Below are 14,692 nucleotides of genomic sequence, written 5' to 3'. Positions count from 1 at the left end.
GATTGATCCTGAATTTGACAGTGGCTTCTCCTGCTTTGCTGTGTATAGAGACATCTGACTGTTAAGTGACCATAAAAGAGAAAGGCCAGCAGAGGTCCCTGCATTACAGACCCAGCCTTTGAGCCCAGGCGTTTGTACACTTAATATTTCCAATGATTCAAATTCAAAAGAAAAATGGTGTCAAAAACTCAGTGTCATGGGATATTTTGACACCCTCCTTGGGACCACAAGGAGGCAGGGGAGAAGCAGGGGCAGAAGCAAAGGCAGCATGGAAGCTCTTTCTATAGTCTGGCTTGGCAGGGGTGGGGTGGGCGGCAGCCGAATTCTCTCTAGGCACTGACATCACCCCACCAACACAGGGGCACATATGAGCCTCCTGGGGTCTGAGGGTGCCAGTGGGAACAGAGAAGTGCGTGGAGCGGACCTCACGCCCACAGCGTCAGTCTGCACGATTGATTGTAAGAGAGTCTGTTCTGTCATTGCATTGCAGCTCCAGAAACTAAAACGATCACTTTCTTTCAAGACCAAGAGTCTACGGAGCAAAAGTGCTGACAACTTCTTCCAGCGAACCAACAGCGACGTGAAGCTGCAAGCAGACATGCTGGCCGAGGTCAGCCCCAGCTCCAGCCCGCTCCCTGCCCCTGGAAGCCTGACGTCCACGCCCACCAGGGCTGGCCTGCACCCAGGCAGTGGCAAGGCCCATGCCTTTCAGGAATACATCTTCAAGAAGCCCACTTTCTGTGACGTCTGCAACCACATGATTGTGGGTAAGGCTTTCCCCCACCCCTTCCTCCAGGCCCCAGAACAACCCGGGAAAGCCAAGGGAGAGTGGTGTAGCATGGGTCCAAGTACCAGCAGACAGACTCTGTACCTCAGAGACATACACGCAGGGGCATTGTTTGGGAGTGTTTTGGGGGAACAGTATTTGTGAATAGGTAAGGAAGCAGGACTAGGCAGAGGGTTGTGCTATCGTTGTAACAAAGCCATTCTGCCTGTGCACACCCAGGAAGGGGTATCCGGTCAGGGCATAAATAGTGTCCATGACAACAATAGAAGAAAACTTTGGCTGATCACAAGACTGGCTTCTGTTGATTCCTTCCCATCCTGGCTCTGAGGCCGATCATGTGACTGTTGGCTTCCAGCTGATGGCTTTGTAATGTCACCTTACAAGTGAGAGGCCTTTTCATTCAAGGTGGGCAAAGAGACACCTTTCTGTTTGATGCACAGAGTGGGAGGACAATGACCCATGTTTTGCTCCTGGCTATTCCTGTGCCATAATCAGCCCTTGTTCTCGCCACATAAAATAAGATGAGGGAGTGAGGATGGTAGAAAGAGCATGAGCATAGGATCAGACGGCCTGGAAGGGAGCCCCTTCCATGCAGTTGGTGACCTAGCGCCAGCGACTCACCTTCTCTGAACCTGTGTCCTCATCTTATATGGAGATGACAATACCACTCTCGGGTTCTGTACGGATTAATGAACTGGCAGAGGGGAAGTACCAGGCACCGAGTAGGCTCTCAGTAAAGAGAGCCCATTGGGGTTGGTATTATTATCATTATTATTAAAGGAAAAAATAGTCGTTACTCTCCTTGAACCAAAGAGAGATATTCGGAGGGTAAACCAAATTAGTTTACAGAAAAAAAATTTAAACTTAATAGGCATAACTATTTCAAAAAGTAATGTTGAAATAAGTGATTAGTCCCTCACCTACATAGCAATGTTTTGCATACACTTTAAGGATTATCTCTAATTCTGCATTTCATACTTTATGAGCAAGTGGGTGTTTAGAAGAGAGTGATCAGAATGCTGAGTGGTATGTCAAAATAAGATTGTGAGTAAACCCTGGGAGATTTTTGGTGTGGGAAAGTCTAAGGATGTGCAGCTGTGTTTCAAAATACAATACTAGAAGAGTCAAAAGACTCATTCTGTGTGGCTACAGAGCGAAGGGTTAGGAACAAGGGGTAAAGTTAAAAGGCAAATTTCACTGAGAATCTAACCGCCTAACTGAGACACTTGACCTGTAATGAATGGCTTGCCTTGTGAGCAGTGTGTGGTTTAACTTCTGTTAGGCACAGGTCATCTCAAAGGTGTTTTCTTACTTATGTTTCTGATACTCTTTGAAATGAGACTTGGAATGTTTGTTGCTTCCTCCAGAGGCCAGTGTCTGTCATCATTGAACTTGAACAGATCAGTGGTTTCCAGTATGGCCAGGAAGGCAAGGTCCTGCAATTCCCTTCACCCTTGACCAAGACCCAGTTAAGGAGAGGGATATTCAAAGTGGGGTGCAATGTCAGCCCCTTTTGCGACCATACACACAAGGCCTGTCCTCATCTTCAGAAAAACATTATCTACTCACATTCCCATTTTCTAGTTACTATTATTCATGTTCTTCCTTCAAACAGGCCCCATGTAGGAACAGTGCTGGGTTAGTCAGGATTTTCACAACAATGCTACATCACAAATAGTCTAAAACTCCAGCACTTTAAGTAGCTTTCGTTTACTCTTACTCAGGCATATTCAAATCAGCTGGGGTTTGGCTGATCCAGACTCAGCTTAGTCACTTCGTCTTCTCCTGTTCCTTATTTCTTACTCTTTCCTTGGACGAGTGGGCTGGCCATATCATGCTCTTCTCATGGCAAGGACAAGTGGAAGCATACAAAGCTTCTTAAGGCCTTCAATTAGAGATGACACTGTCGCTTTTGCTAGCATTCCACCAGGATACGGGCCAAGCCCATGTCAAGGGATGGAGAAGTGTACACTCAAAGCCGTCTGGCAAAGGGCACAGTTACAGGGAGGGGTGAAGAATGGGGTCAACAATTCAGTCTACCACAGTGCTGAGCTGGGCCTCTGGATTACTCACTTTCTTTGTTTGGTAGACTCCGCTAAGCCTGGAGCCATACCACCCTTGCACTTCACTTCCCCATCTGGAAGTAACGCCTGGCATCTGACTCTGAGCATGGTGGGGAGGGGTTCTCACCATGTTCCATGTTCAGAGAACTTGGGGAATTTGGTTTCCAACTTAGTTTTCGTATCTGCCTTGTTAGCTTCTGAGTCTGACGCATCCCTTTCAATTTCCACACAAATTTCCACCAGGCCTTGTCAAGGCAGGGCTAATGATGATGCTTAAGTAGGTGATGAAGAGTCTGCGTTTTCAATCTCATCGTGACCAGTGTGAAAAGACAAACAGAACATGTTGTTTTTAAATGATTAATGAAATGAGTTCACATCTGATGAATGTCACAACTATTACTCTAAAGAGGATTCTAGGTACACCTCAAGTACAGCAACAATTTTGAAAGATTATTTTGAAAACTCACCCACACACACACACACACACAGACACACACACAAAACACGCCCTGTGCTACAGAGAATTACACTATACGTTTCTTCATCACAATTAAATATATATTGCAGCTTCCTTTTTATCTTAAAAAAGAAAGAGGGAAAAAGTAGTCACCAAGGCATGCTTCTCTTTTCAAAGATGAAAACAAAGTAAACCAAATAGTAGACTCCTTCTAGGAAAGAAGAAAGGGATTAGAGAGGCAGTGTGAGGCAGGAGGGAAAGGGGAGAGAGAAAAGGCAGGAAGGAGGAGGTGAGGAAAGGAAGAGAAGTGAGGTGAAGTAGAGGTTGATAAATGTCTTAACTTCCTGAAACAGTGCATAGGGCTTTCTAATCTGTAATAACGGAGAACAGTTGATCTCCCCCTTTTCACTTTCTTTACTCTTCAAATCTAGTCGCCTGTCTCTACATATATCACCTGAAGATTTGTTTCTTCCAGCCACAGGTCATCTTCATATTCTAAATTCTAGGGAAAGACCACCTGCTATTAACCTCTTAGAATGACATTTTGGAAAACACATTAAAGCAGTTGTTTCTTTTTTTCCTTTCAATGAAGAACCAAAGGTTATATAATGATGGCCAAGAAAAATCAAATATCACTGGTGCACTTTCCAGTGGATGGATAATTGTTTAAAAATAAAAGGAAACTGGCATCCTCACTGTCTAGGATTTCGGAGTTGAAATGGACACTCAGAGTTGGATTTACAAGGCCTCGCGTTGGGCATTGCCTGACTGCCTGTGCCTGCAAGCTGGAAAGGCTACACACTTGCCACAAAAATGGGACCACTAAAGGTAGACCAGGACCCCAGCCTCGTTCCCTGCCTACCCATTTATAATTTCTCTAGCTGCTTTACTCTGTAACTCATTCCCTATTGGACTTGACACCTGAGATTACTCCTCCCCAGTTGACCCGGGTCCCAGGCCTCTTGGGTTCAGCAGGCACTGCGGCATGCCTTCCTGCTCATCTAATCTTGCCTCCAGGACATTGCTACCCTTTATGATCACCTCCTTAGACTATTCCTTTGCAGAAAATTTGGTCACCTATGAAAGCCAAAGTTGATCAACCCAAGCTCTCATGGAGACCCATGAGAAATACACAGTCAAGTGTGCCTGTCAATCCCAATGCTAGATGCCCCAGCCTTAAAGTCAACAGGACCCAAGACCTAGCTTTAGACTAGGAGAATCCTCTTGTACTTCCTTAGATGAACATACTTCTTCCACCAAGCATATCCACTCTTGCCATCTTTAGGCCTTGGCAATGGAAATTAGGGGTGGAGGACTCATCTTCATTATGAATCAACTAAATGTATTCCATCTATGACACTCTGTCATTACATTGAATTAACTGTCTATGATGACTCATTTCAAGAGAGCTTTGTATTTCCTTGTGGTAATCTGCGTCTCATTGAAATTTCAGACTTGAACAATTCAACATGTGTTAGTTAGTAATGCATGAGTCTACTCCATCAATTAAGGAGGCTTTTCCACGGCACTCCATTCTTCTATTTACTGTCAGATACCTTGTTTCCAAAACTATTTTTAAATTAACAAAATCTTTATAGTTGTCGTCCACTTAGAAGGCATGGCTTATTAAATGGGCTCATATTTTCTAAACAAATATTTAGCAAAATGGTTAGATTTTATTGCCTAAAATTTCAAGTTTCTTTGTACAGTCAGTGCAGACTCAAAGAATCATTCACATTCCACCTGTCCATGTAGCAAGCACTGGGGGAAATAATGGCTTTGTCTTAGGTAAAAATCCCTGAAACGGGCGTGAGATAGAGATACTTGCGAACGTGGTTTGCTGTGGGGAGTGCCCTCAGGAGAAGGGCAATCAGAGAAGCAGGGGGCGCAGGGGGAGGAGCTGAGGACATGGCCTCAGACTGGTCCCATTCATAGGGAGCTCTGGAGCACAGATATTATATCACCTAGTGGTGCCACCTTGAGACAAAGGAGCTGGCCTTTGTATACTTCTGTCACTCAGTCATTGGCCATGGCTGCCCGCAGGAGGAAGTGGGGTGTGATATCTCAGGCAAGGAGGACCCCTTTTGGCTGAGAACAATTCTCTGAAAGAAAGGCCGCCTGTGCGCCGTTAGCAGCCAACACGTACAGCATCAGTGTGACAAGTAAGACCAGGAAACGGCACCAACAGCGCGCTGCGTCTGTGCACATACTCCAGTGCTACGAGACACAACATAGATTCATCTGCCACTAGGAGTGAATTTAAAATGCAGATGGACCTTTGGCATTGTTGTACCTATAACATTGCATTACCATTATAAAGAATAATATAACATGAGGAAATCTTACATTACACTGAGTCTAGGACCTTTCTGCTCTAATCTTGTTTAACCATTAGTTTAATTGTTTCCTGACCTATTCTGACCTCATCCAATTGCTCAGACAAGCCAGATCAACCAAACCTTGAATGGAAAAAAATACACACACACACACACACACACACACACACACACACACACAAACACACACACAAGTAAACAGACAAAGCAGTGTTCACTCACCAATGAAGTCGTCTCTTGGTTGGAAAGGCCAAACAGAAATCAAGGGGAATATTAAAAAGCAAATGTGAAATCTGTGTACTCACAGAATGAAATTAAAACTCTGAGGTGCCATCAATCATTTAACTGGGCAATTGTTTTAGAAGCTTTATAGCTTAATAAGAAAATACAAATGCTCTCTAGAAATGTTTCTTAAATTTCACATCCTTTCTTTGGAACCATGTTATGTGTCCATCTTAAAATGCAGTGTGCAAACTCCAGTGGTTTTTCCAAAAGGGTTGTTAATAATCTCTGGTGTCTTCACTGTTGAACAATAGCAATAACTTATCTGCTGTTTTTCTATTAGAGGAAAAAAATACAATGCAATGCCCAGTACAACAGAACATCATTTCTTTATCTTCTTTGCTTATCCAACCCCCTTGAGAGAATCGTGTTAATCCTAGAAACAGAATGTTAAGTGAAAGTAAGAAAATGGAGTACAGTTGGCCTAAGGAGATGGTGACTCTACCAGATGAGAAATGTCTGCAGGAGGTGGCGACGTTTGGCCTGGAGAAGACTTGGGAGAACATGATCTTTGTCTTCAAATAGCTAAAGAGAGCTCATCTAGAAGAGGATTTGAACTCAGCCAGGGTCCCAAGGGTGCAATGATGGATGATACAGTGAGACAGTTCAAGACAATAAAAGGAAAAGCTTCTAAAAGGAAAAAAGCTTCTAAACGCTTCTGGAAGTAGGCTCCCTAGATTTGGGGAGGAGGGATTTTCCACGGTAAAATATATGTTTAGAAAATGCTGTGCACTCTACTCCTTTAGCTATTCATAGCACACATTAGCATTTCGAAGCCCTGCTGTCCTGAAAACAACCAGGTGTTATCAATGGAGAACAGAAGCTGTGGAGCAAATGGATTATAACTAAAGAGTTCTCCCTCCTAATGTCTACTTGTCCCTAATTCTGCTTGGCTGCCATTGAACACTATGTGGCAGGTATTTCTTTGATGTAAGCCATTCACAAAGCCTTTCCAATGCCTGCAAAAGCAAGTTCATTAAAGAGTTATTGAGATGTTGATTCAGGCCCAGTGTTCCCAGAAAATATTATACCCTTCACCGTTCAATTAAAGGGGCACAAAATACTTTTATGCCACCATCTTCTATTAGTTTCCTGAAAAATAATGCCTGCTGCCATGTAATGTTTATTTTAAGAAATCTCTCACTGAAAATTACATAAATGAAAAAGTAAACCACATGTCTTCCAGCAAAGATGGGATAGAAATGGATGTTGGTGAACTCCAAGGAAAGACGTATCTTAAAGTCTCACACAGAAATGGAAGCAACGCCTGTTAGGAGCTAGTTATGCTCTGGGGCAGAACATGGGACCAGCATGTCATCACTTTGAAAATGTAAAAATCCTTGACCTGCTGCCACAAGAGAAGACAGGATGAGAGGAGGAGGAGCGGACTGCCGCTGTTACTATATTTCTCCCCACTCTCCCTCAGACATCCTATTCCGTGTGGAAGGTCCTAATATTATTTTCCGAGCCCATTTTTCTGTGCCCTAGTGTTTTGCTCTTTCTTCTGGAACATATGGGTTACCTTTCCTTCCTGCTCCATCTCTCCATCTATCCCAGTCCCACGTGTATAAATACCAAATTAATATGCTTTCTCCAGTTCTTGGGTGACCACTTGTTTTCTCTGAACTTGCATGCCACTTCCCAAACAGATTAGACTTTGGTGAGCTACTTGAAGACACAATCAGCTCTAATTTATGTGTCTATTCCCACAGCAGCTAGCTCAGCACACACCTGGCACTTAGCGAGCATTTAAAAATAGTAATTAGTGAGTGGGGAAAAAACATAGTCTGCCTTCAAATACTAACCAACAGATATAGAAGTGAATTAAAAGCAATATAGGAGGAAAACATGGAAGAATCTTTAATTCTTCTGAAAGGCACTCCCAAGTATATCCAGGCTGCCCAAGGGCGACCCTTGGGCAGACCTAAGTCTGCCCAAAAGAAAGCTTGACACAGAAGCTCAGTTTTCTCATCTGTCATCTTTCTCTTCATTTGTGTTGCATAATTTAATGCAGAATTACTCAGTGTACAAAGGGATATCACAGGGGTATCTTAATTGTAAATTATATCCCTATCAAATAAAATGACATCCTATCCTGTTTAATATTTTTGTCATGAATCCCACTGTGATAATACTTCCAACTTGGTTTTTTAAATATTTGCCTGATATGACTTTATCTACCCTTTAACTTGACACCTTTGCTTGTCATGTTATCTAAGTACTTCTTTTAAAAATATACTTCATTGGATCTTAGATTCCTCCTTTTCCTTAACCTGAATTTTTACTCTTAAACAGAAGAGGATTATAGATTTGCATTCTTTGCTATGAGTGAAATATTTGGCTTTCCTTCTGTCTATTACTACATGATTTCTATTTTACATTTCTCGTTTTTTTACAGTGTGTGTGTGTGTGTGTGTGTGTGTGTGTGTGTGTGGCAGCAGTGTGTGGTTTATGTGTTCTTTCCTATTCTAACCTCCTGTGTTTTGGAAGATGTATAATATATTCTTCTCCTAATGAGGTTTACAAAAAACACTATTCTACATTTCTCAAGTTATAAAAAAGTAAAAATAAATATTATATTTTGACTCCTCTGTTATTCCAGATAAACTCACAAAACATTTAATCCCAACTCCTACCCCGCCACCAATAGTATTTCCACTCCTTTTTTTGCAAATTAAATATGGCACCCATGTCAATCCAGATTTTTATTGTTATTCCAATGTTTTGCAATTCAGACCTTTGAGAATAAATCTGAAGATATGTGTATATTTTATAACAAGATTTATATATCTATTGAGACATTTCTAGTTCTAACTGATTTCAATATTTACCACCTGTTCTACTACTGCATAACATCTCCATTCTTAAGCTCTTATTTTTGCCTTGTTTCTCAGTTATTCAGTATATATTTGCAGTAACATTAAGAAGTGAACACGAGCACCAAAGGCATAGGGAGTAAATTGCCATGGGCCACACTTGCTTGGCTAATTAATCTCTTACAGATTGGGGCTGATTGGTGCAGAATCCAACTCAGGGCTTCTGGCAGTTTCCACTTAATGTCCCTCAGCCATATTCTGTGGTTTTATGTTCTTGCCCACTTTGCTTTTACTGAAGCTAGTGGCACACTCTCCCCTTCCATATTAGTCCATGAAACCCAAAGATTGGGAACTGCTGCTTTATGATAATAATTAAATCATCTGTCATACCCTCCACTATCCCCAAAAGGCATTTTGATTGTGAAATTTTATTTTTTGCTCCCCTATATTTCCCATGAATTCTCCCATGGTTTTTAAAATTATATTTATTTAATTTAATCCAAGTGTACATTTCTATAACACATCATCTGTGTATTACGTTGTGTGCTCACCACCCAGAGTCAGTTTTCCTTCCATCAGCATATATTTGACCCCCTTTACACTCTTCTACCACCCCCCGCCCCACTTACCCAGATATTTTTTTAAATTTCTTCTTTTGACTCATTTATCATTATATATGGTTCTCTTGTATTTTATTGTCAGCCAAAAGCAGATGTTGTCTATAATTGTCTTTTTCGACATAGTACATAACCCTTCAAAATATGTCTTCTCTTATGGCATTTTTGAAATGAGTAAAGACGATGGGTTATGTAATATAGTCACATGGCAAATGTGACAGCATAGAGTCCAGAGGGCAGAGGCTATGATGTGTCGTGTTCACTGTAGTATCCTTAGCACTAAGCCAGCACCCATTCTGTAATTGTTGTTCAACATGAATTTGTAGAGTGAATGAATAGATAACGAGTACTTAGCCAATGAGAAATATTTTATCAGAATTATGATTTTGATTATGTTTATTATACACAAAGCAAAATATTCAGAATTAAGAAGGAGGAACTCTGGATAATCTCAATAATAAATTATCCATTAAACACTGAGTGCCAGGCCCTGTGCCGATATCTAACATGATCATAAATTCAAGTGAGGAGACTAAGAGGTAGCAAAAGGAAAGGGAACAGAAGTTATATAGAAACTGGAAGAGGTAAGCAGGAGCTCCTGCCACTTTAAGCTGAGACCTGTTGGGCCTCCCTCCACAATACTCTGCAGTGTTCAGAGGACAAGGTATGTCTAATAGGTCTCAGGATGCTCTCCCTGGCCTCCCAAGGGCATCCCATTCCCTACCCTCATCCAGTTGATCAGGCTGGGATGTCCTGAAGCCAGATCACTGATGGGAGAATATCTGAACCCCATCTGGGGGACCAGTTTGGGGAAGTCAGGAAGCCAAAGGAACTGTCAGAGTCTGGTTAGTCTCAATGATGCCAGTCGCACTTCTGCACATGTTCCTAATTCTGTTTTTCCTAATGCACACATATGGGGATGTTAGGAAGACATGGACACTGCCTCCCTCTTCCACCCCATCATTAAAAGTCTCATGACTATTAATAATAAGAAAGGGACCAAGTTCTGAAAAGAGAATCCTTATATGTGTACAGCTTTCTAGAAAAAATCTTCCCAAGTTGCCAGACACTACTGCTATCTTATCAATGTCAGAAAGAAAATGCGGAACTTCATTCCTGTGAACTGTTTATTTTACTAGTAATTGACTAAAGTCTTACATGGTCAGATTTGGGTAAAATTGTAAAAAAAATAAATAAAAGTCAGCCAAAGGAAAGAGACTGCCCCTCTTATTAAACTACAGATCATGATGCTTGCAAGTGCTTTGTTGATTTCCTGAATCATGGCATAGAGGGGATCTTCCAGAAAAATAAGAGGGTTTTTTTGTGCCCCAAAGAAGAGATTTGTATTTTGGGAGCCTTTTAAGACCATATTTTAGCAGAAAGAAGTGACAATACAGGAAAGTATTTTCACTGCATATATAACTGACCAGAAAGGAGATAACGATCATTTAAGGTGGGTTTTTGTTAAATTTTTAGTTATTCCCTACAAGTCACCAGCTAGATGCTCTTTAGTAATATCATAGCAAATATATTCTGAATATATATATATATATTTCCATGTTCTTACAAGACCCACTGGGCTTCATATATTTTCTCCTTGTCCCATCAACCAAGAAATAAAAATGGTGCCCAGGGCAGAAGGAAGAAGCAGAAATCATTGAAGGTGGAGCTTGGGTGGACAGAGAGTAGGCACTACGGTGAGTCCTGGAAACACTGTGAGGGTTCCTAAACTTGAAACTGAAAAACTTTGTCCTGACTGTGCTATTGCTGATTCAAGCCTTCCTGCTTGAGATTCAGCCCAAGCCATGACAGACGAATGTAGAGAGGCTGCCTGCCTTTGGACCCACGATTAGCTCTGTGTTTTGGAGGCTAGAGATCTACAGGAATAAGATCTCCATTTATAAATACAGGGAGATAAAGACCTGTTGAAAAGTGTGCAGCCTGCACTTCCATTCAGTGGCCATAATAGGGAATGATCCACTGACCTACTTTGGAATGGTCACCTTGGTTGTGCAGCCACAGTGGACAGCACATCATAAAATGATAGAACTGGGCCAGTAGTAAAAAATGGGACAGCCCCCTGTATGTGTCTGAGGCTCAAAGCACCAGGCAGAGGTGTGTGTGTGTGTGTGTGTGTGTGTGTGTGTGTGTGTGTGTGTCTATGGGAGATATCTGTACATTGTGACCCAGCCATTAAGGGCAGAGGATGGGGGCAAGAGAAATGCATGGCAAAATCCTACGAAAGCATTCTTTTTGTAACTTATCAAATACTGCCTTTTTGTGCAACCAGAAAAACAAAGCATAGATTATTTTTTCACATGCTAAGCTTATCTGGAAAGAAAATCCAGAAGCCTATAGCTACCCTGCACACCCTGCCCCAACAACATGACAACAAACAAGTTCGTGAGTGCACACCCTTACACATGGGCGTGCATGCATACACCATACACACACTCCCACACTCCCACCTTCTACCACACAGGAAATGTGTTTCCATTGACATTGCCGGATCATGGTTTAAAAAATTCATACCTACTTCAGCCTGTGCCTCACCCCTTACAATAGGAGATCCAGGTACCATCTTCACCCTGTTTATAATGCCATAAAGAGAAGTAACAAGAACTGCATGTTATTAAAACTGAGGTGGGCCGATGGACCAGCCTGTGTTTGACACAGGACTAAATCCCTTTGCATGAGATCAGCCTGATATCTCTGTTTGAAAAGGAGATTTCAAGGAACGTTTTCTGAGCACTCATTTTCTCATTTTAAAAAGAAAAATAAAAAAATACCTATCTGATAGAGTTGGTATAAAGATTAATGAGACAGTACCCCAAAGCAGCAGTGTTCGGTTAGTAGTAATTTTCAAGGCTCTTTGTTTCTCCCTGTTTTCCTGTCCTACTGCCATGGGGGGCATGTGCTGCCCTCTCTCCTGAGATCTAGTCTCTCACTTCAACTGCCAGAACTTTGGGGCCCAGATGCCTTGTCAATGTAAAAATAAATATGTCCCTAGTGGAACAAAGTATCTCCTTCTCCCATAAAACCTGCCGCTTGGCTGATGTCTCCTCCTGCAGATGGCACCTGCATGCTCTCAGCTACCTGGCCAGGGCCTCAAGGCCATCTTTGACTCCTCCCTGCCCCTTCTCTCCAGAAAGCCCATCCATGAGCAAACTGTCAATTCTACTTCTGTGATTCCCCTGAGATCAGGCCCCTCCTCCCATCCCCACTGCTCCCACCCCAGTCCAGGCTTCACACATCTCACATGAAGTGTTTCAAGAACTTCCTCAATTGTATTCTTTCTGTCCATCTCTACCTCCTCAACAACTTTACACATACTTCCAGACCTCTTCTGAAAGCAAACTAACATTGAATAACTGCTTCTTTCAGGAGTGCTTGCACTACCTCATTGCCTGAAGAATTAGCTTGATGCTTATTCTAAAACTTTTAGTAGCTGACAAAGGGGGGAAAGTAAGGTCTTTGTCCCATCAGATTTGTAGAAGGTGAAATTTCATTCACTACCCTTGACAGTCATCATCAATGGTACCGGTGAACATCTACAAGCGGGTCATTACCAACTAACTCAAAATACAGACCTACAAAAGAGAGTCAGGAGAGGGGGCAGAATGGTGCAGAGGGGTCAGGGCTGGGTACTTGCCTTCTGGCTCTGCGTTTAGTGGATCACCTGACCTTAGACAACTGACTTACTTTCTCTCAATCCCAGTGTCTTTCAAATGAGATTGAAAATAACAATAACTACTTCATGGAATTTACTGACAAAGTGATATATATGAATGTTCTTTGTGAACTACTATAAAACTTAAAAGCCATTGACTATTATTAAAGCTATCTTTACATATGAAAGGTTAATATTAATCTTATGCCAACTTCCTTGGAAAGCACTTTGGGGGTAGAGAAGGAGTGGGGCATAGATTGGTCAATCCATTCTTGGGAGGTCTGAGGATAAATACAAATTCTCAAGACTTGAGTTAGAAGAACAATTCTGAAGAAAGCAAATGAGAGTGTGAAAATTGCAGACCTTAGAGAAGAGGCGAAGACAGAGCAGCAGAAATTATTAATACCGGGGTCAAGGGTGTCAAGTTCAGAGATTGCCTAGATAGTCATGAGAAAATGATCATCCAGGACGACATCGCCTCTCAGAATTTTAAGCCAAACACATGAAACAGAAGGAAAGCTTGGCGACCCTGGTATCACAATGTGAACTGATGACCCAGAGGGCAAAGGCTATGGACTCCAAACTCAAAGCCCTGAGCCAACCCAACTTCTGTTGCTATTTTTAAAGCTCAGTGCGGGTGAGGGGCGGGGGAAGTAGGGAGAGTTTTTCCACTAGTAGTCAAGAACCGAAATAGGAAAGATCAACAGAGGCATTTATAAACAATGAATGCCATTAATTTTTTTAAGCTAAGAAGGGGTTGGAAAAGTTGTAGTATAGCAAGGAATAGGGAATATAGGGAGGGAAAGATAGCCCAGCAGTCTTCACAATTTTTAGTGGTCCTTTCTGCTTGCTTGATGGCATTTCAAGTTACTGGTGAATTACTATATTAGTGAATTTCCCGGAAAACTTGGAAACCATCTTGTTCAATTGAACTCATAGTACGGGAGAGATAGGATGGGTTATTTTTAATCAAGTTCCCATGACTGAAGTTCAAATGCGATGGGAAATATGTTCCCCTTTTTGCTCTTTTACAGAAAACTTTCTCGCTATTGAGTGATATGTAGAGTTTGGGAGCAGATTAAGCTGTATTGCTCTGATTAAAAAGCTCAAGCTCTTTCTAATACTCCACATTATAAGGACAGTGACAGTAACCTAGGGCTCCTTTTGGGGATAGTAGGAAAGAGGTCATTGTAAACCCTAGTTTGAGCTATGTCTGCTAAATTTACCAGCATGGTGCAAAAAGAAGACCATTAGACCAAGAGGCTGGACACGTATTTTAATACCAGCTCTGCCATGAAGGAGTAGTATAATGTTTGTCAAGTCACTTTGCTTCTCTGAGCCTGAGTTTCTTTATCTGTCAAATGAGAGGGCTGACTAGATCTGGGAGGGCAAGTTGGTTTCCATACTAATTGATTGCCAATGATTGCCCAAAGAAGCTTCTAAACCTGCATGATAGCTCAATGAGATAATTATTGTGATTGATTAGTGATGTCTGCCATGTACACAAAATGAAGCTTTTTTCAACACATACGATATGTATTTGCTATCCCTAGGCTACTGATCTCCAGGGTGGGACTTCTCAAAAATTGAATATGCGTGTAGATCGCTTGGAAATCTTGGTGAGATGCGTATCCTGATTTAGTGGATCTGGGTTGGGGCCTGAG

The 14,692-nt window shown here is 41.9% G+C and overlaps 1 protein-coding gene across 2 annotated transcripts in view; it reads left to right on the top strand.

Annotated features, from left to right (window-relative positions):
- STAC (SH3 and cysteine rich domain) overlaps positions 1 to 14,692 on the top strand; it is a 138,827-nt gene that overhangs the window by 54,959 nt on the left and 69,176 nt on the right. For both annotated transcript variants that reach the window (XM_033131452.1, XM_033131451.1), the window contains exon 2: positions 491 to 767. In XM_033131452.1, coding sequence (XP_032987343.1) covers positions 491 to 767 — 277 coding nt within the window. The remainder of the gene's footprint in view (positions 1 to 490; positions 768 to 14,692) is intronic.

The sequence above is a fragment of the Rhinolophus ferrumequinum genome, chromosome 17 (assembly GCF_004115265.2).
Source record: "Rhinolophus ferrumequinum isolate MPI-CBG mRhiFer1 chromosome 17, mRhiFer1_v1.p, whole genome shotgun sequence".
NCBI lineage: Eukaryota > Metazoa > Chordata > Mammalia > Chiroptera > Rhinolophidae > Rhinolophus > Rhinolophus ferrumequinum.
This window is presented reverse-complemented; position numbering and strand designations above follow the sequence as displayed.